This window comes from Schistocerca americana, chromosome 1 (assembly GCF_021461395.2).
Source record: "Schistocerca americana isolate TAMUIC-IGC-003095 chromosome 1, iqSchAmer2.1, whole genome shotgun sequence".
Lineage (NCBI taxonomy): Eukaryota > Metazoa > Arthropoda > Insecta > Orthoptera > Acrididae > Schistocerca > Schistocerca americana.
The window spans coordinates 357,477,331-357,504,859 of NC_060119.1; the positions used below are offsets into that span (position 1 = coordinate 357,477,331).

The 27,529-nt window shown below is 37.4% G+C and overlaps 1 protein-coding gene across 1 annotated transcript in view; it reads right to left on the reverse strand.

Moving 5' to 3' along the window:
* LOC124599864 (U2 snRNP-associated SURP motif-containing protein) overlaps positions 1–27,529 on the reverse strand; it is a 158,761-nt gene that overhangs the window by 98,171 nt on the left and 33,061 nt on the right. The window contains exons 8-9 of the mRNA XM_047136113.1: positions 24,411–24,574; positions 14,748–14,816 (exon numbers count right to left, since the gene is read on the reverse strand). Coding sequence (XP_046992069.1) covers positions 14,748–14,816; positions 24,411–24,574 — 233 coding nt within the window. The remainder of the gene's footprint in view (positions 1–14,747; positions 14,817–24,410; positions 24,575–27,529) is intronic.

The window sequence follows — 27,529 nt, forward strand, 5'->3', positions numbered from 1 at the left end:
TTTTATACTGAGAATACATCTGCCTCCAGATCACATATGTTGTGTGGCCATAAAACATTGTTTAAAAAACAACTGGTAAGAAGATAAACAAAAAAATTAACTGTAAATGGAAATGTATTTACATGTGCAATGCATTTAAAATTTCTGATCACCTAGCTGAAAAAATGTGGGTTACTATTTAACTATACTGCAACATTCTGCAAAAATAAAATAATCTTAGAAGGCACAGTAGCCTCAATGAAGAATTTCCTGTTATGAGTTTTGTTCAGATAAATACTTGGAATTTATAATGAATCAAAGAACTTTTAGGTCATTACAAATTATATAATGAACAGTGTTAGTAAAATATTCAGTGTCAGTGCTTAAAATGCTGGAACACATTTCAGTCATAATTAATAACAAAATAACTCCAAGCATACAAGAGCATCAGTATATTTGCAGGAATAATATAAAATAAATTGCACGCTATGTGCAAGGGTAACAGCTTTTGTACACCTTTCTCTTGTATTTACTGTTCAAAGTAGGGATTTTTCTGTCAGACACATTAATGTCAAATGGAAAAGCATGACACATACAAGAAGAGACAGTAAATATTTTGTTGATAAGAGATTTTCAGACTTTGCTCTCTCATCTTTATCTGGGTAACTTTTTGACTTCATTAGTGGTTCAGAATACTGCCGAAAGCAGGGAAAATCTGCCAGTTACTTCTCTAGCACTCTGAACTAACAATACAATACGTTTAACATGTATTTCTACCTTACAATCATTTCCATAGATAAAATAACAGCATTACTAATGCCATATGGCAGAATAATGGTCATTTCACTGCAGACACTTAAGCAGATTCCATAATAGCATATAGATTGCAGATTCAAAGCAGTATTGTTGGCATGTTACATACAAAGAGTTTTGTAATATCTTTATCATTAATTTATAATGTTATAAATGGGAATCTATGGTGCTGCTGATATTTATGTTCTTTACTATCAGTTTTTATGAATGGTCTTTATTCTTGTTTGTATGAGTGTGCTTTGAACATTATATGTTTACATTAGTATAGTAAAATGTTTTCTTGTGTGCTATTTCAAACTGTAATCATTTTACTGAACATGAAACTGAAAAAACAACAGGTCACAAGCCCATACTATACTGTCCAGCCAATAAAGGCAGTTTATTATAAAATTACGAAAAAAAACCTAAGTTCAATGATTTATTCAAAGCTGGAATTGTGGCCTTAAATTCATTACAGCTTATAGAAAAACTGAAAGCAATAGAGAACTATAGTACGTGACAATTTGCAATGAAAATATATCTTCAACATGAGATGGTATTGGAATGCAGCTCAAGTGAAGTAAAAGACAAGTTGAAAGTGTATAATGCTAGTGTCAGTTGGTCCAGCAGTTTACATGCACCTACACAACACAACAACCACAAAAAAAAGCCTGCGACAACTGAAAATGGTTATATGAAGAGTCAGGATTTTACAAAAGAACTGGTCAGCTGACAACACTTCCCACAACTTGACTGGAGAACTGTACATCAGCAGAAGAATGTGTATACAAAAGAATTTCCACTTCTAGCAAGTTAAATGCTTTGAATTTGGAAGAGAAAGATGAGTGAGTAGGTGAATTTTATTGGCATAGTTACTGTATGACTAAAAATCAATGGGTATGAGACTAGAGAATTCCATTACACCTACAACTTGAGACACCATTAAAACTGAACTGTTGCAGGAAGTGAAGGATGAACAGCATTGCAGCTCTCCTAGTGAACAAGAAAGATAACAAAAACTTTACACACAATTTCCTCAAAGAAACTAAGATGTTATGGCCATATTGAAAGAAACTGCCACAGGAAAACCAAGGGAAGTAACAAGTCTTTGGAAGGGGCTTCAAATTACAAGACAGTCTTCACTACAGAGGTAAAGTCATTAATAATGAATGGCATATTGACTCTGATGCTTTAGCACACATGTTCAAACAAATTTATGCAGATTGGTGTTAAAGTCACAGATGGTAATGGCAAAAAGATGAGAATTTAACTTCTGATGGAAATGGCGACACTCATATTCAAGCACAAGCTAAAAAAAATAAAAAATAAATTAGAACAATAAATGTTCTTTACATGCCAATGTTAAGCACAAATTTACTCTATGTAAGTAGTGGAAAAAAGAGACATTTCATCACCTATGATAAACGAGACTCGCATTTACAATAAGGAAAACTATCTATTAACAACACCCATGCCTGATAATGGCACATAGAAACTGGCCCAATCAGATAATTATTTAGTAGAGCCAAGTTTGTATCACTATTAAATGACTCCCAAATGCGAAATAGAAGACAGGACATTTAAGTCATGGCAGAACAGGAGCTTTGCAGAAAGGTAAGGCCAACAGCATTAATTACATGGGAACTATTGAGTCTCCATATGTTATGTGCTTGGAAGATAAACAGACAAAACTACCTTTTCAAAATTCTGAGTCGAGAGCAAAATGTATCCTTGAACTAATACATTCTGACTTGCGTAGGTCAATGGAAACAAGATCGATTAGAAGTGTCAGATATATCCTGACTAATAGATGATTATCTGAGGGAGATATTTTTGTATACATTAAGGGAAGAAGATCAAGTACAGGAAACTATTAAAAATTTCAAGAAGCTTGTGTAAAAACAAAACGGTAGCAAAATTAGAGCCTTGTGCACAGAAAATGGGAAGGAATATGTGAACCACGAACTGGCAAACTTCTTAAAGAATGAAGTAATAATTCGTCAAACAATAGTGTCCTACACACTGGATCAAAACAGAGAAGCAGAAAGTGATAACGGAATATTAGTACGAAAAGACCGATGCTTATTTTTTATGCGCGCTTACCAAAAGCGTATTGGAGTAGGCCACTCTACAGCACCTTAACAGATTACCTACACAATCTTTAAAAGGTGGGACACTAGAAGAAGCATTTACTGGAAGAGCCAAATCTTAGTCATGTAAGAATATTTATCAGCAAGGCCTCCAGTCATCTACCAACAGCAAGCAGACATAAATGAGATAAGAAGAAAACTGAATGCATACTGGTAGGATGGTGTTAACAGGGCAACGGATATCAGCTATTTCAACCCATCCAATGAAAATTAAGCAAAAGATGTGATATGCCAAGAAAACACTGTTCAGAAGAATGATGAAATAACACTGCTCAAAAAGTCTCTGAAGCCAGAAATTATTCCAAAAATTAAGCAAGATGAATCAGAAATAGTTGAATCTGATCCCATTACTGATGAGAATCAAGAAGATTCAAGAAGTATTTTACCAGATCAAATCAGCTCTGATAAGAGCAGCTTAGAAGATTCAAATTTATCAGATGCAAATATAAATGCTGCATCCTCGCAGCAAAACTGATCAGAACTTCATTCTAAAACCGATAAGGATGAATGATTATGTGACCTATTACTCTACAGACATGGATAAATCAGATTCATCATCATTAGAAGATGCTAACAAAGTAAAGAATCACACAGCTGGCTTGAGGAAATAAAATGATTGCAGTCACATACTGAAAATCATATGCGGAGAAAACTATCCTGCCTTCAGGTACAAAGCCAACAGACACCAAATAGATTTTAAAAACCAAAATAAATCTCCAAGGATACATAGCACAGCTAGCAGTTGAAGAACCCTCACAAAACAAAGGGTTCAAACTATGAAGAGATGTATGCTCCCTGATATGCTATAATTCATTAATGTATGTTTTGGTTTAGCTTCTAAAAATGATGTAGACATAGATCACTTGGACATTTTTAGAGCATTCATACAAGGCGATTTGAACGTGTAGATTTTTGTCAAAATCCCCGAGACAAATTTTAACACTAGAACTGTTAAGGACAAATGTATCATAAGGTTTAAGAAAGCAGTTTATGGATTAAAACAAAGTATTTGTCACTGTAACATTAAGCTATATGCAACAATTTTGTAACTTTAACTTTTGAAGAAGTACAGTACATCCATGCGTTTATCAGAAGAATAACGGAAATAACACATTAACTGTTGTTGATGACTTGTTCATCAGTAAGCTTCTAAAAAGAACTCAACGAGCAATTTAAATTACAAGGGCCAGCAGAGGTGTCATGTTGCTTGGGCATCAGAATATTAAGAGATTGCAAAAGGCTACTATTATGGATAGATCTATCTTTTATAAAGGACAAATATTAAAAATAAATATAACATGGACAATCAACAGTATCAACACCTGTGAATAACAACCACATACATACAATGGAAAATCCAGGATGTAAAGTAACAATACAATGAAAAGGATAATTGCTAGGAACTATCCTTTTTTGTTATATTGTTACAATCACATACTTACACTAGATATGACACTCAAGACAAATGAAGAGAGAAAATTTTCCCTATAGAGAAACTAAACACAGTTTGATGTATGTGCAGATGGGAACCAGTGCTGATTTTGTACATGCAATCACAGTTGTAAGTCACTTCAACAGTGCTCCAAGTGTGCCTCACTGGCAGGCAGTTAAGAGAATCAGGAGACACTTCAAAGGCACTGAGAACTTTAAGATGTAATCTTCTAGGGAAGAAAAAACAACAACACAGGTTACAATGATGCAGACTGGGCAGGAGACAAAGAGGACAGGAAGTCTGTCAGTGTTTTTCTGTTGAAATCACGAGGTGCTGTAATTTTCTGGCCTAGCAAGAAGACCCACAATTGCTTTATCAACTACTGAAGCTGAATACATGGCCCTGGACTCAGCATGTCATGAGGAACTCTGGCTACAGAGATTAAAAAAGAAGCATCTTCATGCCCTGAAAATTATCCCATTAAATGTTATAGTGATAGCAGAGATGCAGCTGGTTTATCCAAAACAAGTGGATATCGCAGAAGTACAAAACATACTGATATCAGACACAATTTTATTCAAGAAAAGATACTCAGCTCAAGTTATAGAGGAACAAATCCCGACGCAGCAGGTGCTCAGTGACATGTTAAACAAGTTACTCGCTAGAGCATGACATCATCAAATGATTAATGAATGTGGATTGATAGTATGAAGTGTTTTAATTAGATACTGATTCTAAAGAGTGTTTTAAATGAGAATCTATGCCTCTGCTTATATGTATGTTCTACACACATTCTTTATTCCTTTCCATATGTGTACGTTAATTACATGTTTTCTTGTGTGCTGCTTAAAACCTTGACTGCTTTGCTGAATATTAAAGGAAAAAACATTTCAGATTTTTAACACATGTGAAGCATACTACTGCATCAATCTCAAAAGTAAGTGCAATTCCAAATGCCTACTTGGCATGGGCAACACAAAAAGGATGGTATGGCTCACAAAATGCTTATTGTGTAAAATAAATGTTGTTGTGAGGGATGGGAGTGGAGCTAAGAGGAACCAACTTCCAAACTTTTTGTCTTTTTTCTACTGTAAAAAATTGCCATCCTTTCACAAAGGCCTTCATCTTTTCCAGTTCTATCATTCCCTAACCCTCACCACTTTGATCTTACATAATGTACCCATTCACACACATGCCCTACTAAACTTCCTATACTCCTTTCAAGAGACTGTTTTACTTTGTAACATTTATGTCCTGCAATCCACATCCTCCTACAGTTGAAACACTACTGTGAGCATTATTTGAGGAATATACCTCAGTTAATTATATTCTACTCTTCCTGGTTGAGTAACTACTCACTGTATTCATTAGTCCCCTGCTGACCTCCCAAACCTTGTACTGTTGACCTGCTCCACTTTCCAGACACCTCAAAAATCCCCTTACCATCCTTAACAGACTGCTCCCAAACACCCTCTCCAAACTCTCATCACTGCACACTGCACCTTTTAATAACAGTGACTCTTGAAGAAATCTCAGACTTCTCAAAATGTCTTTTTATCTTCAGCCCCATAACTTGATTTAACCATGCTATACTTGTAAAAGACAAATTCACTTTTCTTTGAGCATTATCTTCACTGAAAGTTCTGCACGACTCACCACAATGAGCAGTCAGTCCGAATTACATACTCAAACTTTTCTCTAAAAGTTCACATCTCTTTCATTCATGATCTCCCCCCCCCCCCCCCCTTTTCCAATCCAGTAACTCAATTATCTCACTTGCCTCTTCTGCAAACTCCTTTTCTGGTTAGTCCAATCTGAGGTTATGAGAGCAATACGATCTCAAGAACTTAATACAAAGCCTTACATAATGATTCTTTTTACTGATAAAGAGAAATCCAGCATAATATTCAAAATTTACGATCACTCCAAAACCCAATACTTTAACCAATTTCCTTTCTCACATTGGCAATCCTTTCATACACCGGCCCTTTACTTGGACCTGAAGCAAAGCTACACTAACCTAGTTCAAAAGGTCTTCCTCCTCATTGTCCCACTGCAGTTGGTCTGAACATACTCACAAGATCCTCTGCCTGGTTGACAAGCATTTCCAATTGACTGGCACAGTGTCCCTTTACATTTAAGACAGTAATCACTATCGTAGGCATTTTTTCCCTGTTTCTATTCATTACTACCAGTCTCTGAACTTATCACTGCAGACCTCCCATACCGATACATAACGATCCCCCCCCCCCCCCCCCCCCCCCCCAGCCCATCCATAAGTAAATAAATTCCCACAAGTTGCTGCCACAAAACACTATGTTCTATGTTTTAGAGTTGTTGAGATTCAAAATGCACAACCGTAATTATTCTGAACAATTATTATTTCTTGTCTGAAGACCAAATCTACAGTGATAGGCACACATGTGGCACCTACCCATTACTAATGAGTGTTGCCTCAACTGTATGTGCGCCTCCTAAGAGGCGAGGCAGTGGGCAGTGTTTTTGTATTTACATTATGAAAGGACCAAAAGTTCTAAAGTGTCATTCTTCTAATCTGTTAAATGTGTCATCATTCAGCTGGATCAGAATGGTTGCATTTTCTCTGTTTTTGTTTTACGTTTAATTCTGAAATTCACCCCTTACTATAATCAAACAGTTATGCTTCAATTATTAATTCTGAAAAGAGAAAAACTTAAAATACGAATTCTGATGTAGATGTTTTTATATTATGTTCACTGTCCCCAAGCTTGGGATCAACATCTTATGATAAACAAATTCAAGTATGGTATACAGATGATGGGAGATCAATATCTCCTATCACCACAAAACTAGTACTACAAAAAGCTACCATTAATAAAACAGAAAATATGAACATAAAGTGATACAGGACTGATTTTACTGTAAAACAGAAAGTAAATGAAATATTCCAATTAATTCGTAGGATCAGTTATCATGAACTGTTCACCTCTGAATTACATGGAATCACGGAATATATTTATGCAGATGTAGGGGCAAGAGTAGGAAGATGAGGTACTTACAAAAAGAGTGTTTAAAGAAGACAACAGCAGAAAAAGGAACAAGGAGGTTAAGTTTAAGTAACATAACAATAAGCAATGCAAAATTTGCAGAGAGGAGATAGTAAGATAAATGAAATTAGCAATTATTTTGCACAAGTAAAAGTATTTCCCACAAATCGTGGACACTGCCACAGTGGGGTGACTTGCACAGTTCAGTGGTACAGCCAGCCATACCGTAGCTACAACTACATTGGAAAGGAGAGATAAAGCTAACATATTCTCCCCAATGAAAGAGTGGCAGCCTTTTCCATAGTTGCAGAGGCAACAGTCTTGATAACTGATTGATCTGGTCTTGTAACATAAGTCAACAAGGCCTAGCCATGTTAGCACTGCATACAGCTGAAACTAAAAGAAAACTGTAGCTCTTATATTTCCCATGTAGCTTTACTGTATGGCTTAATGACAATGACATCCCCGTGGGTAAAATATTGCAGTTGTAAAATGCTGGAATTCTATATGTTTGTATGTGTAGAATGTAATATATATTAAAACGGTAAACAAATTAGAGAATTTAAAATGGAAATGGATGGGTTGAAGTTATATATAGTGGAATTAATGAAGTGCTGTGGCAGAAAGAGTGTGATCTCTGGTCAGGTGAATAGAGCTTTATCAACACCAAGTACAATGGGGGCAATGCAGGAGTAGCTATAATAATGAATAAGAAAAAATGCTCGAGTATCTCTAATAATGAATAAGAAAAAATTAATGTAGGTAAGTGAGCTGAGCAAATTATCACAGCCAAGATAGATATAGAGCCAACATCCACTACAGCAGAACACATTTAAATGCTAACTAGCTCTGCATATGAGAAGGAAAAATAAAAGTAAAACATGGATTGGGGAAAAGAAATCAAAGGGAAACTCATGGGTAGTATTTTTAAGTGTTTAATTATTGTATACATGTTATTTAAGAAGAATGAATGAAGGTAGTGTATATGGAAGAAACCTGAAAATATCAGAAGGTTTCAGATAGACAACAGAAAGTTAGTTAGAAACCCTGAAACCAGTTTTGAAAACATTTCTGGGGCCGATGTGGACCGTAACCATAATTTATTGGTTGCAAACTGCAGAGTAAAACTGAAACATTGCAGAAAGGAAGGAAATTAGATTGCTGGGACATGTATTATTTGAAAGAGCCAGATGTTGCTAAATGTTTCAAAGGGAGCATTAGGCAATGATTGACTGAAACATGGTAAGAAGTACAACGGAAGATTAATAGGTAGCTTTGAAGTGGAATAGTGAAGGCAGCAGAGGTTCAAATAGGCAACAACAAAAGGCCTAGCAGAAATTCTTGGATAAGATAGTGGCACCAACATGCACTGCATGTAAGACTGAGGATACGAAAAATCAGGGCTGATACAGAGGAATTTAGACAGAAATGAAATGAATATAAGTGGTACAGGGTACCCTCCGCCACACGCCATATGATGGTTTGCAAAGTATCTAAGTAGTATAGATAACACAGGAGATATTGAATTTAACTGATGAAAGAAGAAAATATGAAAATAAAGCAAAAGAAGCCTGTGAAAGAGAATACGAATGTCTCAAAAATGAGACTGATAGAAAGTGTCAAATGGCTGTGGAGAAACAGCTAAAGGACAAAAGCTAGACAGCAGAAGTATGTTTACATAAAGGTAAAAAGATGCATGCAGCCCCCAGATGATATAAAGTGCCTTTGGACACAAGAGATGCACCAGTATCAATATCAAAAGCCCAAATGGCAAGCCAGTACCAAGTAAAAATGGGCTATGAAGACAGAATTATAGAAAGGGGACAGGAAGTACATGAAGATGAGATAGGCTACACGATACTGCGAGAAGTGTTTCACAGAACACTGAAAGACCTGAGTCAAAACAAGGTCCTTGGAGCATATGACATTCCGACTGAAATGTAGAGATCTTTTGGGAATCTAGTCGCAACAAAATTATACCACTTGGCACGCAAGAGACACAATATAAGATAGACAAAATAGCATCAGTCTTCAAGAAGAATGTAATAATACCAATTCTGAAAAGGCAGGTACTGACAGGTGTGAATTTTACTGAACTATCAATTCAATAAGTTGTGCCTGCAAAGCACAGAGAGAAATTACTTAAAAAAGAATGGAAAAACTGGTAAATGATGGCCCTGAGTAAGGTCAGTTTGGGTTCTGAAGAAATGTAGGTGCAGGAGACGAAATACTGATCATATGACTTATTTCAGAAGACAAATTAGAGAAAGACAAACCTACACTTAAAGCATTTGCAGATTTAAAATAATAATGTGGTACTGTTTACTATAGTACACCCTCTAAAATTCTGAAGGTACCAGGATTCAAATACAGGGAGCAAAAGGCTGTAGATAATTTCCAGTCACTAGACTACAGTATTAAGGACTGAAGGCCATGAAATGGAAGCAGCAACTGACAAAGGAGTCAGACAGGGTTTTACCCTATACCCAGTGTTACTCAATCTGTACAGTGAGCAAGCATTAAAGGAAACTAAGGATACCATTGGAGAAGGAATTAAAGTTCATGGAAAAGAAATAAAAACTATGAGGTTTGCCAATGACATTGCAATTCTGTCAATGGACGGAAGCAAGCATGTTTGCTGCCTTGTAATAGTGGCAAGTCAGTGGAAAAGATGGATTTTCCATTCTCTGTTTACCCAACTCCAAGGTCAAACCAGGCGCATATTCTGCGCGTACTTTGCAGAGAAAGAGTTGCACAACTGAGAAACACAAAAATTAAATATTGATATAATTTTGTAATTTGTTCATAGCATTATGTAGAATGATGTAGACATAAAAAATACCAAGCTTGAGCAAAATCCAACACGTAGTTTCCACAAAAAACACTGTTTTTCAAAATTTCACACTGCAGGGAAAAAGATATAAACAGTTGGAATTTTGAGATTATACAAGTTTTGAAGTTAAATAGTATGTATAAGACTTGATAAAATGATCTTCCATACTTTGAGCTTATTAAAGAAATATGAATTTTGAACTAAAAGGACAGAAAATCTTAATAGTAATAATAAGCCTGAGTTCGGACACTACAGCACTATATCCCACATAAGAAATAATGACAATGCACCAAACTAAAGTGCATTTAATGAATTTTACAAAGGTACAGCAATAGCAGAAGAGACAGTTCAGAGGGTAGAGTCCACTCAAGGTTCCTTTGAAAAAATTGCAACAATTACAATTAATCAGATATTACAGTAAAATTAAATGTAAATGTTCTTTAAGTATAGATCGATAGTTTCACAGGCGATATGATATCAACTGGACAAATCATTAATTATTTAGTTGGAGAGAAGGCTCTTTGTAAGAACAGAGGAAGGGGTCTGGCACTTCAGTAGCAACCATTTCATTTCACAGTCCACTCCAGACAAAACCAAGGCTACATAAGCAACACTGAAGCTGCCACATGGTTCATTCACTGAAAGTCTTTTGCCAACAGCATGTGTCGCTATCAAACAGGCCAGTGTAAAGTTCTGCAATGGAACTTTGTTGTTATGTAATCTGCAGTTGCAATGCTTGAAATGCCTCTTTCATGCTGGTCAAAAATGGTTTGTGTACTGCCCCTCATATTCTAAATGTATGTGGCATGTGAAGTAAAAAAATTACCAGTTTTATGTAAGCAATAAACAGTATTTTGAATTATTAAAACTATTTATTAGTTACAGAACAGTAATCCGCATGAAATGAAATTCTCTGACCTGTCCCATGTGCTTTTTAGAGGAGTAAAAATTGATGGATTTTACATAGGATCTTGTGCCTGTGAAACAACAGAATTCTATATATGTGCTGTTATTAAAGACAGCGAAATTTTAATTTGTCATCAGTATTTCCTTACTCAGTTTCAAATTAGAGAGTATGACTTTTTCAGTTTAGGTGAACTGAAATGTGGACACGTGGACTGTAGAATTAAGTACAGTATCATGTTTTAGAAGCAATTTACAAGCTCTTGTGGCATAGCCGCAGGAACAACCTAACAAACCCGTCACTTCACTACAAGGAATAACTGAATGGACTGAATAGTGTCTTGAAAAGAGGTTTTAAGATATCAACAAAAGAGAAAAAGGCTAATGAAATGTAGTCAAACTAAATCAGGTGATGCTGAAGAAATTACATCAGGAAATGATACACTAAAAGCAATAGATGAGGTTTGCTATTTGGGCAGCAAATTAACTGATGATGGCTGAAGTAGACAGAATATAAAATGCAGACTGCCTGTAGAATGAAAAGCATTTCTGAAAAAGAGGAATTTATTAAGATTTAATATAATTTTAAATTATAGGAAACGTAACTACTCATCTATAGTTAGTGGGGTGTGGTGCACAGAAACACACAACAGAAAACTGTTTACATTTGCTTTTGAGTTTTTGCTCCTTCCCTATTCCCTAGTGGAAGCATGTGTGCTCTCACCCCCCCCCCCCCCCCCCCAACAAACACACAGGGATATGAACAGGGAAAGGGAACTTCCTTGGTCTTGTTGTGCAGTGAGTTATCTGAGGAAATATCCGGCTCAATGCACTGTCGATAATCCACAGTCAGCCTCACCATGGTCACAGGCTTGTGCGTTTGAGTACTTCGGTGGTTTTGTGTGTGTGTGTGTGTGTGTGTGTGTGTGTGTGTGTGCGTGCTTATCTGAAATGAAGCATTGTACAGAAGTGAAATGTGGAAAATACCATATTCAGACGAGAATATAAGTTTCAAAAAGGTGGTGCTTTAGAAGAATGGTGAGATCAAGTAACTAATGAAGAGCTCCTGAATTGAACCAGAAGAGGGTGTGGGAGGGAGGGGGGGTGGGGGGGGGGGAGGGGGGGGGGGGACCTGGCAGAACTTTACTAAAAGAAGAGATCAGCTGAGCTGATAGGATACATCCTGAGCCATGAAGATTCATCAATTTGGTAATGGCAGGAGATGTGGAGGGTAAGAACTGTAGAGACCAAGAGATGAATACAGTGAACAGGTTGAAATGTATGTAAGCTGCAATAGTTACTTGGAGATGATGAGGCTTTCACAGGATAGAGCAGTGCAGAAAGCTGGGCCAAACCAGTTTTTGGGCTGAAAACACAGCAACTACTTTCTTAGATTTTCGGAATGTTACAGAGTAAAATATTCATTCTGGAATAAATTCACAGATCATGGTCATGGACAAGCTCTTCTCTGCTGCTTCCTTTCTTCTAAGGATGTCAGTCTATCAAGGTATGAAACAGAGCAACCCTGTGATGAATTAAGAAAATAAGAAACAATGGCCAATGAAATTCCTAGTCAAACTCTAAGCCACCTCTACATGACTCAAGTGGTGTTAGTGGAATGCAATGGTCCTGGTACGATTCTAGTTCCATTATATAACTGAATGCTATCAGAAAGTATTGTTATAATATACACTGTCCAATCACATTAATGTGACCACCGCCTATGTTCGATGTCACTGTGCAATAACCACTCACACACGGCATGTGGCAGCACTGGCATTGCAGGGTACATAAAGCATGTTCAAGGTCAGAAAATAGTGCATGTGCCGTCGTTAATGTGGAAATGGAGTGAGTCATCTGACGTCCAAAAGGATATGATCACTGCATTTTGGGCCAAGGGTGGAAGCACTTCCAAAATAGCTAAGTTTGGAAACTGTCCATATGCTGCCATGGTTAAATGGTGCAAAATGCTGCTATACAAAACTGGGGCAATGTCAGCTCTGGTGCACCAAGGGCCGTAGGTGACAGGGGTGAATGATGGCTGCAGAGATGTGCATGGGAAAATAGGTGTGCAACTGTAGAGCAACTGACCATCCAGATAAACCAAGGCGTTGCTAACAATCTCCTCAATGACAATTACTGCATACTGGCCTCCGCAGCAAGTGCCTGGTTCATGCACCCATGCGACTGCAGGAATTTGCACATCAATGCACAACTCGACATACACCGAGTGGCAACAGGTGGCCTTTTTAGATGAATCACGTGAAAAATCTGAAAGAAGACAACCTGCAACAATCGTTGGAAGGATCAAGGCCAGGGGAGAAGGCACTGTGGTCTGGGGAATGCTTTCATAGCATTCCCTGGGTGATCTAGTCATTCTGGAAGGCACAATGGATCAAGATAAGTATCACCTATCCTTCGGGACCATGTCCACCCCTACATGCAACTTTTTTTTCCTTTTCCTCGGCATTATAACGTCTACTAGCAGGACAATATAACATGCCACGTAGCTCGCAGTGCATGTGTGTGTGTTTTGAAGAGCACTAAGATGAGTTTGTCATACTCCCTTGGCCACCGATCTCCTCAGTTTGAAACCCAGTCAAAAATCTGTGGGATCTCCTCAATTGGGCTTTCGCATCATGTATCCTCAACTGGGAAACTCAGTGCACTTGGCCACAGCACTGGGGTCAGCATGGCTCCACATCCCTGTCCTCACCTTCCAGAATCTCAATAACACTCTTCCAGCATGTATTGAGCAGTCTTTGCAGCAAAATATGGTTATTCAGGCTTTTGCCAAATAGTCACATTAATGTGACTTGACAGTGTAGAAGCTGCCACAGAGAGAAAGACTCACTCTTAAAAGCTGTTGTTACTGTCTTTTGTATGTTTATTTTTTGTATCTGTAGCAAGATTTTGCCTTAGGATGACTACTACTAATAATATCTGTTCTTAGGTAAAACTCTCACAGCTTATGAACTTGTCAGTCACTCTCATCAGACTACAGTTTCATTTCTGGAAACAATTATCATCATTATGTTTACAATGATTTAATTCTCTTTCTGTGATAAAAGCACTGTGAAAGTACTAGTCTTCAACAGAAAACTAAAGTTCAGTAAAGCCAGCACAGAATAAACAATAAATAGCCTTAATCTGGACAAAAATGAAGCATCACTGTTGAGAAATTAGACATATAAATTGCATCAAGTAGTATGTACAGAAGTTTGGTGGAAGTGTTAATTGGAACTGTGTCACTTAAAAAGTTACGTACACCGAATTGCATATTAAAGACTGAAAGAAAAACTTGAGCTGATGGCTAAACATCTGGAAAGTAGCAATGGGCAGATTTCCTTTGACTAATGCACTCAAATTATCTTTTCTTGGCGAAATGCTTCATAAATACTTTCCTGTCAAGAATTCTTCATAAAAATTTGTTATTTTTCAGTATACTGCAAAAGATAAGGATGAAGAGTTGTTGAAAACATCTCATCAAAAATTCTACCGCCACCTGAGAGAGGGTAGGTGACAGTCTCTCATTTGTTTGAACAGTCCAATACTATTGTTTTCCCCACAACAAATCTAAATACTCAGTAATATAATCCAAAGAGCTTTTTACAAAGTACTGTAGATGTTACCTTGTCCAATTCTGCCTTCTGCTCTGGCTCAGTTGGATAGGGTTCATTTGGTCGCAGCAGGTGCAGAACCTGTGAAAACCAAATTTGTATTCTGATCTAAAATGCACTACTATCAGAAGATTGCAGCAAAAGCAAGATTGCAATATGTGTATGTCTTTAAGTGTAACCTACCACCACCACAAGATAAACAAGCATGCGTGTTGTGAACAGCATACACCTCTTTCCCACGTCATGCTCAATCTACTTAAAATTTTTCCTAACCTGCCTTACAGTACCCTCACATGATCTCATGATGACAACTCAGACTAACAGGAGGCTACGAAAAAAGGTCAGTTTTTGTAATTACTTAGCATGTTTTGGGTCCTCATGAAGAAATCATAAATCTCACCAAATGAGTAACATCACCACCTCCTACAGTTATGCAAAGAAGAAGAGAATTAATGACTGAAATAATCTTACAGCACTCAACTACAAACTTAGAAGTAGATACTATTAGTGAATTCTGGTTCTCAAAATACACCTTTCTAGAATTCTTGCCATCACTTGATACGTATAAGTGGACTTACCAATCAGTTTAAGTTAAACATAGCAAATATTACACCATTAGTATCAATGTAGCTACTAGAACCAGGAACATTTTGCATAAACAGTATTTTTTGAAATATTGTGAAACATGGCATTTTTTGCTTTTCTGAGAAAGAATGTTGTAAATCTGAATGCAGTTGTTTACTAGTTTGGCACCTTATGGTTACTGAACACTGAAATTATACTTTGTTTTTTCTGAAGGCCGAAGTCCACATATAATCTTAAGATGACAGTTGACTTTCCACATAAGAAATAAGGCTCTAGATTTTAAGTCAAATGAAAATAGCCTACTTTCAAGCAAAAATAGCTGCTTTCAAAGAACCCCATTCCAGTAACAGTTTGTCACCAATATCATATTTCTAGGCACTTTCCCACAACCAATAGTACCAAAAATCAAATGTTTTTGAGGGATCTTTAATGCGTTGCGCTAATTACATTGCCTATTTTCACAATAAACAAGTATAAATATGAAAAACTTGGAAAGTTCTGGTAGAATGTAAATACTTTTGGATTAAAGCTGAAAGCAGAGGTATTAGATTGTTGACAAGCACACACAAAAAGAATGAAAACCCACTAGCTTTGAGAATAATTCTTTTACAAGCTAGAGTAAAGCATGCGCATGCGACCCCCCCCCCCCCCCCCCCCCCCCCACACGTCCTTATGTCCCTACATGGTGCTGGCCAGACGAATAGTCAAACATAACTTCAGTTGGCATGCCCTTCCGCGTGTTCATAAGTGTGGGCCTATGAGCTCGCTACCTGTCACATCGCAAAACCCCTAATTAATGAACCTACTATTAAGGAAATCCCACTTTTAATGAATACTTCCATCAGTTCCAGCAAAACTCCCTTAAAGACAATGTCATTTATTCCTGCTTTTAACAACCCCACTTTAAAAAAACGTCTGCTTTATAGGAACTAACATAAAAAATTTTGCAAATTGAAATCCTAGTTTTACGTAATTTCTAATGTGTTCAAATGAGTTTCTGATTTCTTTCCATTTCACATAGGTTGTATTTTTTTAGTGTGATGCAGTAAATGGTAATCGATTCATCTGGTTGACATGTAACTATGCCAAAGTAAACTGCTCAACTTCCCTTGCACAAATACAAGCAGAAGCATTGAAGGAATCAGCAGAAGCATTGAAGGAGTCAGAAATCTGTTTCCATGTCACTTAGGTCTGAGATCAATGCCACAGAGTCCACAAAGTGTGAAGAGTGTATTTGTTCGTTTGATGAAGTGTCGAGGTTATCAATTTTATTTTTATAGAGATATCAGGTGCAAATGTAAACAGCTTACAGTTCAACAAAAGCTGATGAGCATTCACAATGCCCATGACAATCTTCATGAAAATTTTTCCAACACAGCACAGAAATACATTTTAATGTCGTCTACATGTGAGGTTTCTTCAAAAATAAGAAAGTGTTCTGAAATGCCAAAGCTATGGAATGATTAACTTAAAAAACATCATAATCCGTTGTTTCAAAGTGTAAGTGGACACAGTGAGGCTTTGATCACAGAAATTATAAACTATGGGAAGAACACTACAGTGCCACGATTGATGCAGGGTTATGAGTCCAGATACATTTTCAAAGCTGATGAAACGGACATCTTTTATAATTTACTTCCTACAAAATCACATTTCATTAAACAAGAAAAATGCCATAGACAGGGAGGGGCGGGGGCTAAGGAAGGATAGCAATGTTACTGGGTGCCAATAATAATTAAAAGTTGCCCCCAGTATTATTACCAGCTATTTCGAAAACATAAACATACAGTACTTTCTTTCTACTATGAGTAGAACAGCAGTCCCTGGAGACATCAGAAATGACTTTTTCACGTGTTCAGATGCCAAAGATAGGTTCAGCAGGAAGGAAAATTGTACATATTATTGACCTACGGCCCTGTACATACCAAGGAAACAAAATTTCCAAGGAGCATAAATGTTGAGTTCCTTCCTGTGAATTGCAGGAGTCATTTGCCGTCTCTGGATATGAGCATAACACAAACTGTTAAAGCCAAATGCAGAGTAGCAGTTGTACAGAAGTTGATTCAATTCTTTAAGAGGAAGAGATGAGGCTCAGCACTGCTATGCATATGTTTGTGGTAGCCTGAAATTCTGCAACATAAAGACCGTATTGATTTTTAAAAAAAAGTAAGTAAGTCTGACTGTGGTACATCACTTGCTGCTGAAGACGACATAGCTCCAGAAGAAGAACAGTATAGCAAAACTGATAATTTTGAAAATGGAGCATTCAAGGACATTGTGTTTGTTTCGATGATGACATACTGACTTCCATACATGAGACCGATTCAAGTGAAACACTTCTAAGTCAAGCAACACAAGCAGGAGCTGGCAGTGACAATGATGATGAAGAAGAAGAAGAAGAAGAAGAAGAAGAAGAAGAAGAAGGGCAGTATTGCATCTAGTTTTGCTGCTGCAGTGCAAGGAATTGACACTGTCAGAAATTTCTTTCCCTCTTTTAATGTAGGTGTATCAATTCTAACCAGCTGGAGCAACAACTTCTTTCACCACAATATGCTGGAAGGACAGAACAAATTATGCATCTTGTTAAAAAAAGGTGTGTTCTGCAAAAAATATAATAATTGCATATTTACTGCATTTACATTTTGAGCACAAGATATTGGTAGTTTTGTAATTAAGTAGTGATCTATCACCTAAACGTGCTTTGAATATGATTGTGGGTCACTCTTTCCATAGACTCTGGCAAAAAAACCCATTTAAGGAAAACCCCCATTTAAGGAAAACCCCCATTTAAGGAAAACCCCCATTTAAGGAAAAAAATACTTGGGTCACCAGTGATTCATTAAAACAGGAGTTTTATTATACTATAATTGTCACTTGTTTAGTATCAATGACTACATAAAGTTGAAAAGCATCTCATTACTGAACCTAATTTTGACATGAAAAGACTCATTCCTTCCTATGTCATCATAAACTGCTTAACAAAAATAACTTACGGGCCTATTTTTAGAGTGATACACTGGTTTAACTTCCTGCTCCATCCAAACCTTTTTCATGTTTTAGGAGCTAACTAGCTAGAACATACTGAAAAGAAACATCAAGACTTTTTCATGTTCTGTGTAATATAACATAGAAGAAGGAAACTTTCTTCCTTTTTGGTTTTCTCCAGCACATATTGACTTGCCAATTAAATGAAAATAAACATGTAGCCTTGAATGTGTGAATTACAGATAATGGCTGTTCATAGCACACACAAAATTAAAAAAATATATATATTTTGTAGTCTGAAGTAAAAATGTTGAAAGCATGTAACATAAGTAAATGCTTATCCAGGCACTTCACATGGCCTTCAAATATTTGTCAATTGGGGAATGTTGTTTCTCATAGAGAACAATGACCATGAAGATCTGCAACAGGATGGCACATCACAAAGATGTATTATCAATATGAAAAATAGATACATGAGAAAAGTTATACTATGTAGAACAAAGGAAACTGCAAAAGAAACTGTTCTCCTAATCCAAGTCAGCACGTACAGTTTCACTCAATGAATAAGTCACAGAAATATGGTTCCAGAATGCGTACCATATGCTCAGAATCTACTTTTGTGCCGAGAATCGGTGTAATAAACACTAATTGATAAGTTCATATCTTTGTTTCTCACTAAATGATCTGCTGCTAATGGTCTACACCTGTTCTGTATTGACATATAAAAATTTCATTTTCTGATCAAGAGCAACATACTCACAGCCATCTGAGCTAGTTCCCAATTGCAATATTCTATACTGAAAATCGTTACAATTCAGAAAATGTATGTACAGATGTTTAGAAAGCCAAGAATTAACTTCCTCAGAACAGCAGCATGGATTTCGAAAACATCTATCATGTGAAACCTGAGTTACACTTTTCTCGTGAGATACTGAAAGTTTTGGATCAAGGCAATCAGGTAGATGCTGTATTTCTTGATTTCTAGAAAGCATTTGACTCAGTACCACACCTACACTTGTTATCAAAAGTACAATCATATGAGGTATCAAGTGAAATTTGTGACTGGACTGTATGGAGAGTCATCATCAGATGTAGATGTATGGGTATGCCATATGGAGGTGTGTTGTGACCCTTGCTGTTCATGTTGTATATTAATGATCTTACAGACAATATTAATGGTAAAATATGGCTTTCTGCAGATGATGCAGTTATCTATAGGGAAGTACTATCTGAAAGAAACTGTCAGATCCTGATAAGATTTCAAAGTGGTGCAGAGATTGGCAACTTGTTTAAATGTTCATAAATGTAAAATTACGTACTTCACAAAATGAAAAAGCATAGTACCCTTTGACTTTAATATCAATAAGTCACTGCTGGAATCAGCCAACTCTCGCAAATACATCAATGTCACACATGAAATGGAATGATCACATAGATTCAGTCGTGGGTAAAGCAGGCGGTAGGCTTCAGTTTATTGGTAGAATACTGGGGGGAGTGCAATCAATCTGGAAAGGAGATTGCTTACAAACCACTTGTGTGACCGGTTGTAGAATATTGTTCAAGAGTGTGGGATTTGTACCAGATAGGGGTAACAGTTTACAATGAATGTATAAAGAGAAGGGAAGCACGAATGGTCACAGGTTTGTGTAATCCAAGGGAGACTTTCACAGAGATACTAAAGGAATTGAAATGGCAGACTCTTGAAGACAGATGAAAATTATCCCGAGAAAGTTATTAATAAGGCTTGAAGAAACAGCTTTAAATTATCACTTTGGGGGTATACTACAACCCCCTATGTATCTCTTACATAGTGTTCATGAATATAAGATTAGGATAATTACTACAGGCACAGAGGCATTCAAACAATCATTCTTGCCACACTCCATACTACAACCCCCTACGTATCACTTACATAGTGCTCATGAAGATAAGATTAGGATAATTACTATTGGCACAAAGGCATTCAAACAATCATTCTTGCCACACTTCGTATGTGAATGGAACAGGAAGAAAACTCAGTAGCTCGGATGTATCCTCTGCCATGCAGCTCACGGTGGTTTGCAGATTATAGATGTAGACGCAGAACAGTGGACTAAGATCATCGAACTCAGACTAAAGTATACATGGGGCCAATCTCAAAAGACGATTACTGGATGGAAACGTAAGAACCAGCCCCTGGCCACCTTGAAATCTGGAAATAGCTTAACAGATTGCAACAGGAACAAGATTTAGAGCAAATCTGCAAAAATAGGGATACCCAACACCATCAAACCTGTGCAGCTGTGGCGAGGTCCCAGTAACACAATATGTGTGCGCCTTCCAGTGCAGCCTCTAGCACTTGGGAACTCCTAGAGCAACTGACAATATTACCCAGTACTGGGCTAAATTAGCCATACTAATCTGTTCTGTTTCATACATATTTACTCATCTTTTTCAGTTGTTTTCCCTAAGCGGCTTTAAGTATATCTGTCTGTTCCAGTTTCATAACTTTCACCCCTTTTTTTAAATTTTAATATGTAACTTTTTGCTTCTGAAAAATAAAACAGAGAATTAAGCTTATCCACTACAGATATTTTAGAACCCAGGAATGTTAATTTAATGTAACGAAGTTACATAAAACTACAACCAGTCACTTTTTTGCATAATTATGTTTTATTAGATGAACTGGTTACAGAACCTTTTCAGGTTCGTCTTCAGATGGTTTCTAAGGTTACATCATTATTTCTAGCATAATACTGGGTGCTGGCTCTGTGACAAGAGGATGGAACACACATTAATGTATCGCCATGACTATTGTTTATCTGTTGATATGGATGTAGATTTAGTAAACTAATTCATACAGCACAATTAAATCAACCAACTATTGAACAACCACCCACAAACAAGGCAACCACATTTTTAAGTCTGCCTTTCCTAGGGAAGACTTCTCATCAAATTGCCAACCTCTTCAAGACATACAACATAAAAATAAGATTCTTCACCAACAATAAAATACAAAATAAAATCATACACAGCACCAAAACTACACTCATGCTCAAAAATTAAGGATAATGGTGATACATGGTGAAATAATACTCTGGTGGGCATTTTGCAGGTTTAAATCACCTCGAGGTATAACTATGCGGTGCATTTGACCTGCGGTCATTGCATGGTGGTACTGGCAGCAGACCACATATGCAGAGGTGTGTTGGTGCAAGTCAGAGTATGGTGCAGCGAGTAAGTGTGCAAATTTCTTCAGTCGTGCTAACCATGACTGTGTGTTGAAAATGGCTCGAAGAACACATATTGATGACATTATGAGGGGTAGAATACTAGGGCGACTGGAGGCTGGTCAAACACAGCAGGTCATAGCACGGGCCCTCCGTGTGTCACAAAGTGTGATCTCATTATTATGGCAACGATTCCAGAAGACAGGAAACGTGTCCAGGCACTACAGTACAGGACATCCACAGTGTACAACACCAAAAGAAGACCGATATCTCATCATCAGTGCCCGCACACGGCCACGGAGCACTGGAGGTAGCCTTGCTCAGGACCTTACCGCAGCCACTGCACAGTTGTCTTCAGACACACAGTCTACAGACGACTGAACAGACATGATTTATTCGCCCGGAGACCTGCAAGGTGCATTCCACTGACCCCTGGTCAGAGGAGAGCCTGTAAAGCCTGGTGTCAAGAACACAGTACATGATCATTGGAACAGTGGTCACAGGTTATGTTCACGGACGAGTCCAGATATAGTCTGAACAGTGATTCTCACCAGGTTTTCATCTGGCGTGAACTAGGAACCAGATACCAACCCCTTAATGTCCTTGAAACGGACCTGTATGGAGGTCGTGGTTTGATGTTGTGGCGTGGGATTACAATTGGTGCACGTACACCCCTGCATGTCTTTGACAGAGGAACTGTAACAGGTCAGGTGTATTGGGACCTCATTTTGCACCAGTATGTCCACCTTTTCATGGGTGCAGTGGGTCCCACCTTCCTACTGATGGATGATAACGCACGGCCCCACCGAGCTGCCATCGAGGAGGAGTGCCTTGAAACAGAAGATATCAGGCGAATGGAGTGGCCTGCCTGTTCTCCAGACCTAAACCCCATCGAGCACGTGTGGGATGCTCTCTGTCGACGTATCGCTGCATGTCTTCAAATCCCTACGACACTTCAGGAGCTCCGACAAGCAGTGGTGCAAGAATGGGAGGCTATACCCTAGCAGCTGCTCGACCACCTGATGCGGAGTATGCCACCCTGTTGTGCGGCCTGTGTACATGTGCATGGTGACCATATCCCATATTGATGTCAGAGTACATGCGCAGGAAACTGTGGCGTTTTGTAGCACATGTTTTTCGGGACGGTTCTCTCAACTTATCACCAATACCGTGGACTTACAGATCTGTGTCATGTTTGTTCCCTATGTGCCAATGCTATTAGCGCCAATTTTGTGTAATACCACGTTGTGTGGCACCACATTCTGCATTTATCCTTAATTTATGAGCATGAGTGTACTATAAAACAGTATCAAAAGTCAGGTGTTTACAAGTTCACTTGCAACTCATGTCCAAGCTTCTACATTGAACAATCTGGTAGAAGCTTCACAACACGATTTAAAGAACACATAGATGTGCTCCGTCGTAACAACCTGAATAAATAAAACTTTGCCTCACATCTTGCCCAACACAATCATTCTACAAACGGCACAGAACAAAACCTCCAAATACTTCATTTTGCCAACAAATGCACGATACTTAACCTTCTTGAAGAAACTGAAATACTTATCTACACAAATACAGCATCTGACTACTTACTCAATGACCAAACTGAACTGAGAAACAAATTTTTCCACCAGAACTTTGAAGATTTACTAGTTCAAAACAACTAACCACTCAATCAACCCTACATCCCCACCCCACCCCACCCCCACCCCCTACCCCTTTCCTTACATCTTAACGCCATTGGTGTCAATGCAAATATCCTACCACAGAATAAAACCTGTACTATATCTCTAAATGGTAAAGCCCTCTACTGTTAAAATAAATAAGTACTTTTATACATATTGCTTCTAGCTGGAACAAACAGAATCTGCCTTTACCAATGTTCCAGGTCATATTAATGCAAGAACAAAAATAAGTCAACAGTTCACATGACCTTTTGTTCTTGGTTTTTAAATATGAAGTGTACAGTCCATTACAAACACTATAACTTTTCTACATATTACCTATAGAAAAAATAAACAGAATCTACTCTTTTTAATATAACAGATAATATTAACGTAAGAACAGAAGTAAATCAACAGTCCATTTGGAGGTTTGTTATTATTATTATTTGAAATTTAAATATAAAGGTCATGGTCATACAAAAAGCTCTACCTCATTACAAATTCAATAACTCTGAATTATTGAACACTGGGCATTCAGGTTAAGGCCAATCTTAATTAAAATATTTGCTACAAACTGACTGCATTATACGTCAATATACAAATAGAAATAAGACATCAGATCACTTGAAGTTTGTTCTTGTAGTAATTCATTTATTTATTTTGTGCTCTTATGTTATCGCCAGTCTGATTAAAATATTTGACCTTATATCGACTTTACTGCAAGTAAAAAAGAACAAATAGTGTCTCTATGCAAAGTAGACTTATGCCACATCTTTTTGTCAATATCTTTGTTACAAGCAACAGTTGTATAGCACATGCTGGATGCTGGCAAAGTTTCACTGTCAAGAGTGCAAATTCATATAGATGGTGTAAAAGTGTGCAAACTGCTATACAAACTGGCCATCAAAATGGAAGCAAACAGATAGACACTAACGGAAAAAATCCGCCCATACTGTCGCAGTAAGTAAAAAACTAAATTTACATCCATACTGAAAGATAAACAATATTCATGGTGATACGTTAAAGTGTGTTCCATCTTCTTGTCACAGAGACAGCACCCATCATTATGCTAAAAATAATTATGTAACCTTCAGAAACCATCTGAACATGAACCCGAAAAGGTTTGAGAACTGGTTCATGGAATAAAACATAATCATTCAAAAAAGTAGCTGGTTGCAGTTTTATGTAACTTATTTACAAAACAGAGAATGCTTCAGCATAAATCATACCTTGTGCCTGTCCTTTTTGTGCGGCTGAGCGTTGAAGGGCAATCCAGATGGTGGTGGTGGCATTGTTAATTCCAACATTGCTGGAGGGATATATATGGGGTGTGGTGGTATAGGCACAGCTTTTCCCCAACCCAGTTTCATTTCGTAAGACATAACATCCTTGCCTGTAAAATAAACACACATTCCATATGAATTGAAGTGCAATTCAGACATTGTCATATATTGGGAGAACCCAATATTTCAGGGAAATATCAATCAAATGATATAATTAAACAGTTTCTATGCATAAGTCATAACTTAACGTTAATACATTATAACACATGCATTGTTCCCAGAAAAAGTCCACTATGATAATTTCAACACCAAATTGATGAAAGACACTTTTAAATTCTTTATCTTCCCACAACTCAATTTTTATTTTTGTATTCCTGGAATCATTTGTGTCACCGAGAGAGGCCACACCTCCACAACAGGTTTCAAATTTAATAAAATCCTTGTGCATGCAGTGAAATATCATACGGTAAAATAAATAAAACACACTTATATTCTCACCAGAACACAAATGTCTCCAAAACTGATTGCTGTTTCTTAGGGGGAATCATTTTACTTATTGCATTTGGATGGGGTAATTATCCAACTTGCTACTGCTTACATGAAGGATCCACAAAGGATGGCGTAGATGCTATTCACACTGGAGTGGTGAATGAAGTTTGATGAGAATGCGGTGGCATCCACACCGAGAACCAGAAGGCCTACATATGGATACATTTTGAAGCACAAATGGAACATGCAATTACAACAGCATAACACACTGGCAATAACAGAACACCACATAGTTTGTGAGGAGCCAATAAAGATACATGGGAATTGCTAATCAGTGACAAATGGCACAAGCTGGTACAGCAGAAAATAACAGAATGTGGAACATTATACACTGCATTTCAACAAGACTGTGGGGCACCCACATGAGTAACTACAAGGAAATGTCTGGTCTCTGAGATGACTGCCTAAAGGAAAGCACTTCCGTTGCTAGGAGGTTGTCAATGAAACTGTGGCACCATAAAAATGGCTCAACTCAGGAACCAGTACAGAGGGAGAATTTTGTGAGACAGCTGAAATATCAGGACATACTTTATGTATTTTAAAGTTTGTGTGTCTGTCGACCTGCCAGCACTTTCATTTGGTAAGTCACATCATCTTTGTTTTTAGATATATATTTCCTACGTGGAATGTTTCCCTCTATTATAACCATATCAAAAGTATGGAATAACTTAGACAGATTTGTTCTGAACTTTTAGAGTTGATATAACTTGTCAAAAACAAAATCTGGTTGCTTACATAACTAAGGAACTATTTGCTGTGCTACATTAGGCTCAATAGTTTTTAGATCTTGAGCTCCATCATAGTGCTGTGACAAGTTTCACGAAAATCAATAGATTCAGTAGTAGTACATGGGGGAGTACTACAGAAATATTCCTGTGCTCTGTCATAAGGCAATAACAGGCAAAGTGCAGAGACTCATGTATAATGAATGACAGAAATATTTTGAGCAGTGTGAACTCAAATGGGTTCTACTTTGAATGTAGCCACCAGTAACTAATCATATTCAGTAAGTACAAAAATTTATAGCACATGCCTCATTTCTTTGATGTCGTATAGAGTAGATAACATTTTTGGGAGGAGCACAAATGTTCCTCATCTACAGAACTTCAATTAATAATGTATTACACAGACCATCAAAATGTGGCTTAATATGAGGGCAGGCCATGTCAACTTCAAGTGTGCACAACATGCTGCATGGGTGTGGCCTGTGGCTCAGCCTGTCTCAACACTGTTCTGTACGTCTTGGCCTTTCTCAATCTTTTTCAGAACTACTCATCAATACAACACAACACTTCATTTAGCCGTATGACGTGACTGTTTGTTCTGGCATTCCCCCCCCACCCCCCCACAACTTTCTTCAGTTGGCAGAACCATAGTAGTAGCACTGTCTATCCCCCGCTATTTGCTTGTGGTACAGAGGAAGTTCAAAGATGCAATAGCTGTTTGCACAAAAAGAGACAATCTAGAGAACTAGTGTCACAAGCCTTTAAAAATGAATGGAAATCACATTATTTTTTGAAGAGAAGGGACAGAATTATCAATATCTATTCTGCAGTCACATAATTAATCGCTGCCACAAATTTGTTACAGAACATTGTTCTAACACCATACAAAAAGAATTTAAAGGTTTAGCTGATCCTGAAAGAGAAAAAAAATGTCAATGTCCAACAGACTATTTTTACAAGATTTATTGTTTTGAACACCAAAAACCATTATTTGCCAAATTTGCAGGCACTGAGCATGTGACCGAAGTGTTGATACAAATAGTAAACTGAAGTCACACACATTATTATGCCGTCAGTTTCAACAGTTTTTGGTGTCACTGAAAGAAGAATGTGGAGATGTTTTATATTGCTGTGAAATATATTTGTTAAGTCAAGGGGAATGTCGGGACAGATTTTTCAATTTAGGGGCTGCTATTGTTGAAATTTTTAATGAAAACAGAAAATAGGTAGCAAAATTAGAAGATCTGTAATTGATTGTGGCCCTCGCATTTTTAAGGGACTTGACTGCACAGGACTGCAGTAAGACATTTAAAAAGAAAATCACATTGTGGAAGGGACAACTTCTGAAAAAGAACACACTCAATTTTCCTGGCATTAAAGAAAACATGAATTTTGAAGAATTCATTGCTGTGTTTAAATAATTACAGGAACAGTTTTTTAAACTTTTTAGGACACTCCCAATCTCACATGTTTTTGAGCTGTTTGCCATTTCAGCACCACTGTGCACTTTCAGATATGTCAATGAACAATCTGCATTGTAATTTCCATTTAAAAGATTGAGTGGTTTACTTTAAAACAGTCCAGGAGTTCTACGAAGTTTGCTTGGAAAGGGTTCCCATATCGCCATGATGAAGCTGCAAGAATGATATCAATGTTTCGATCAACATATGTATGTAAATGGCTCTTTTCACTTATGTAACTAAATATGTCATGATTATATGGTGGCTTGAGTGAAAAAAATCTGTGAAATTATGTCTGTCCATGCATTGACAATTTGTGACACGTACAAAT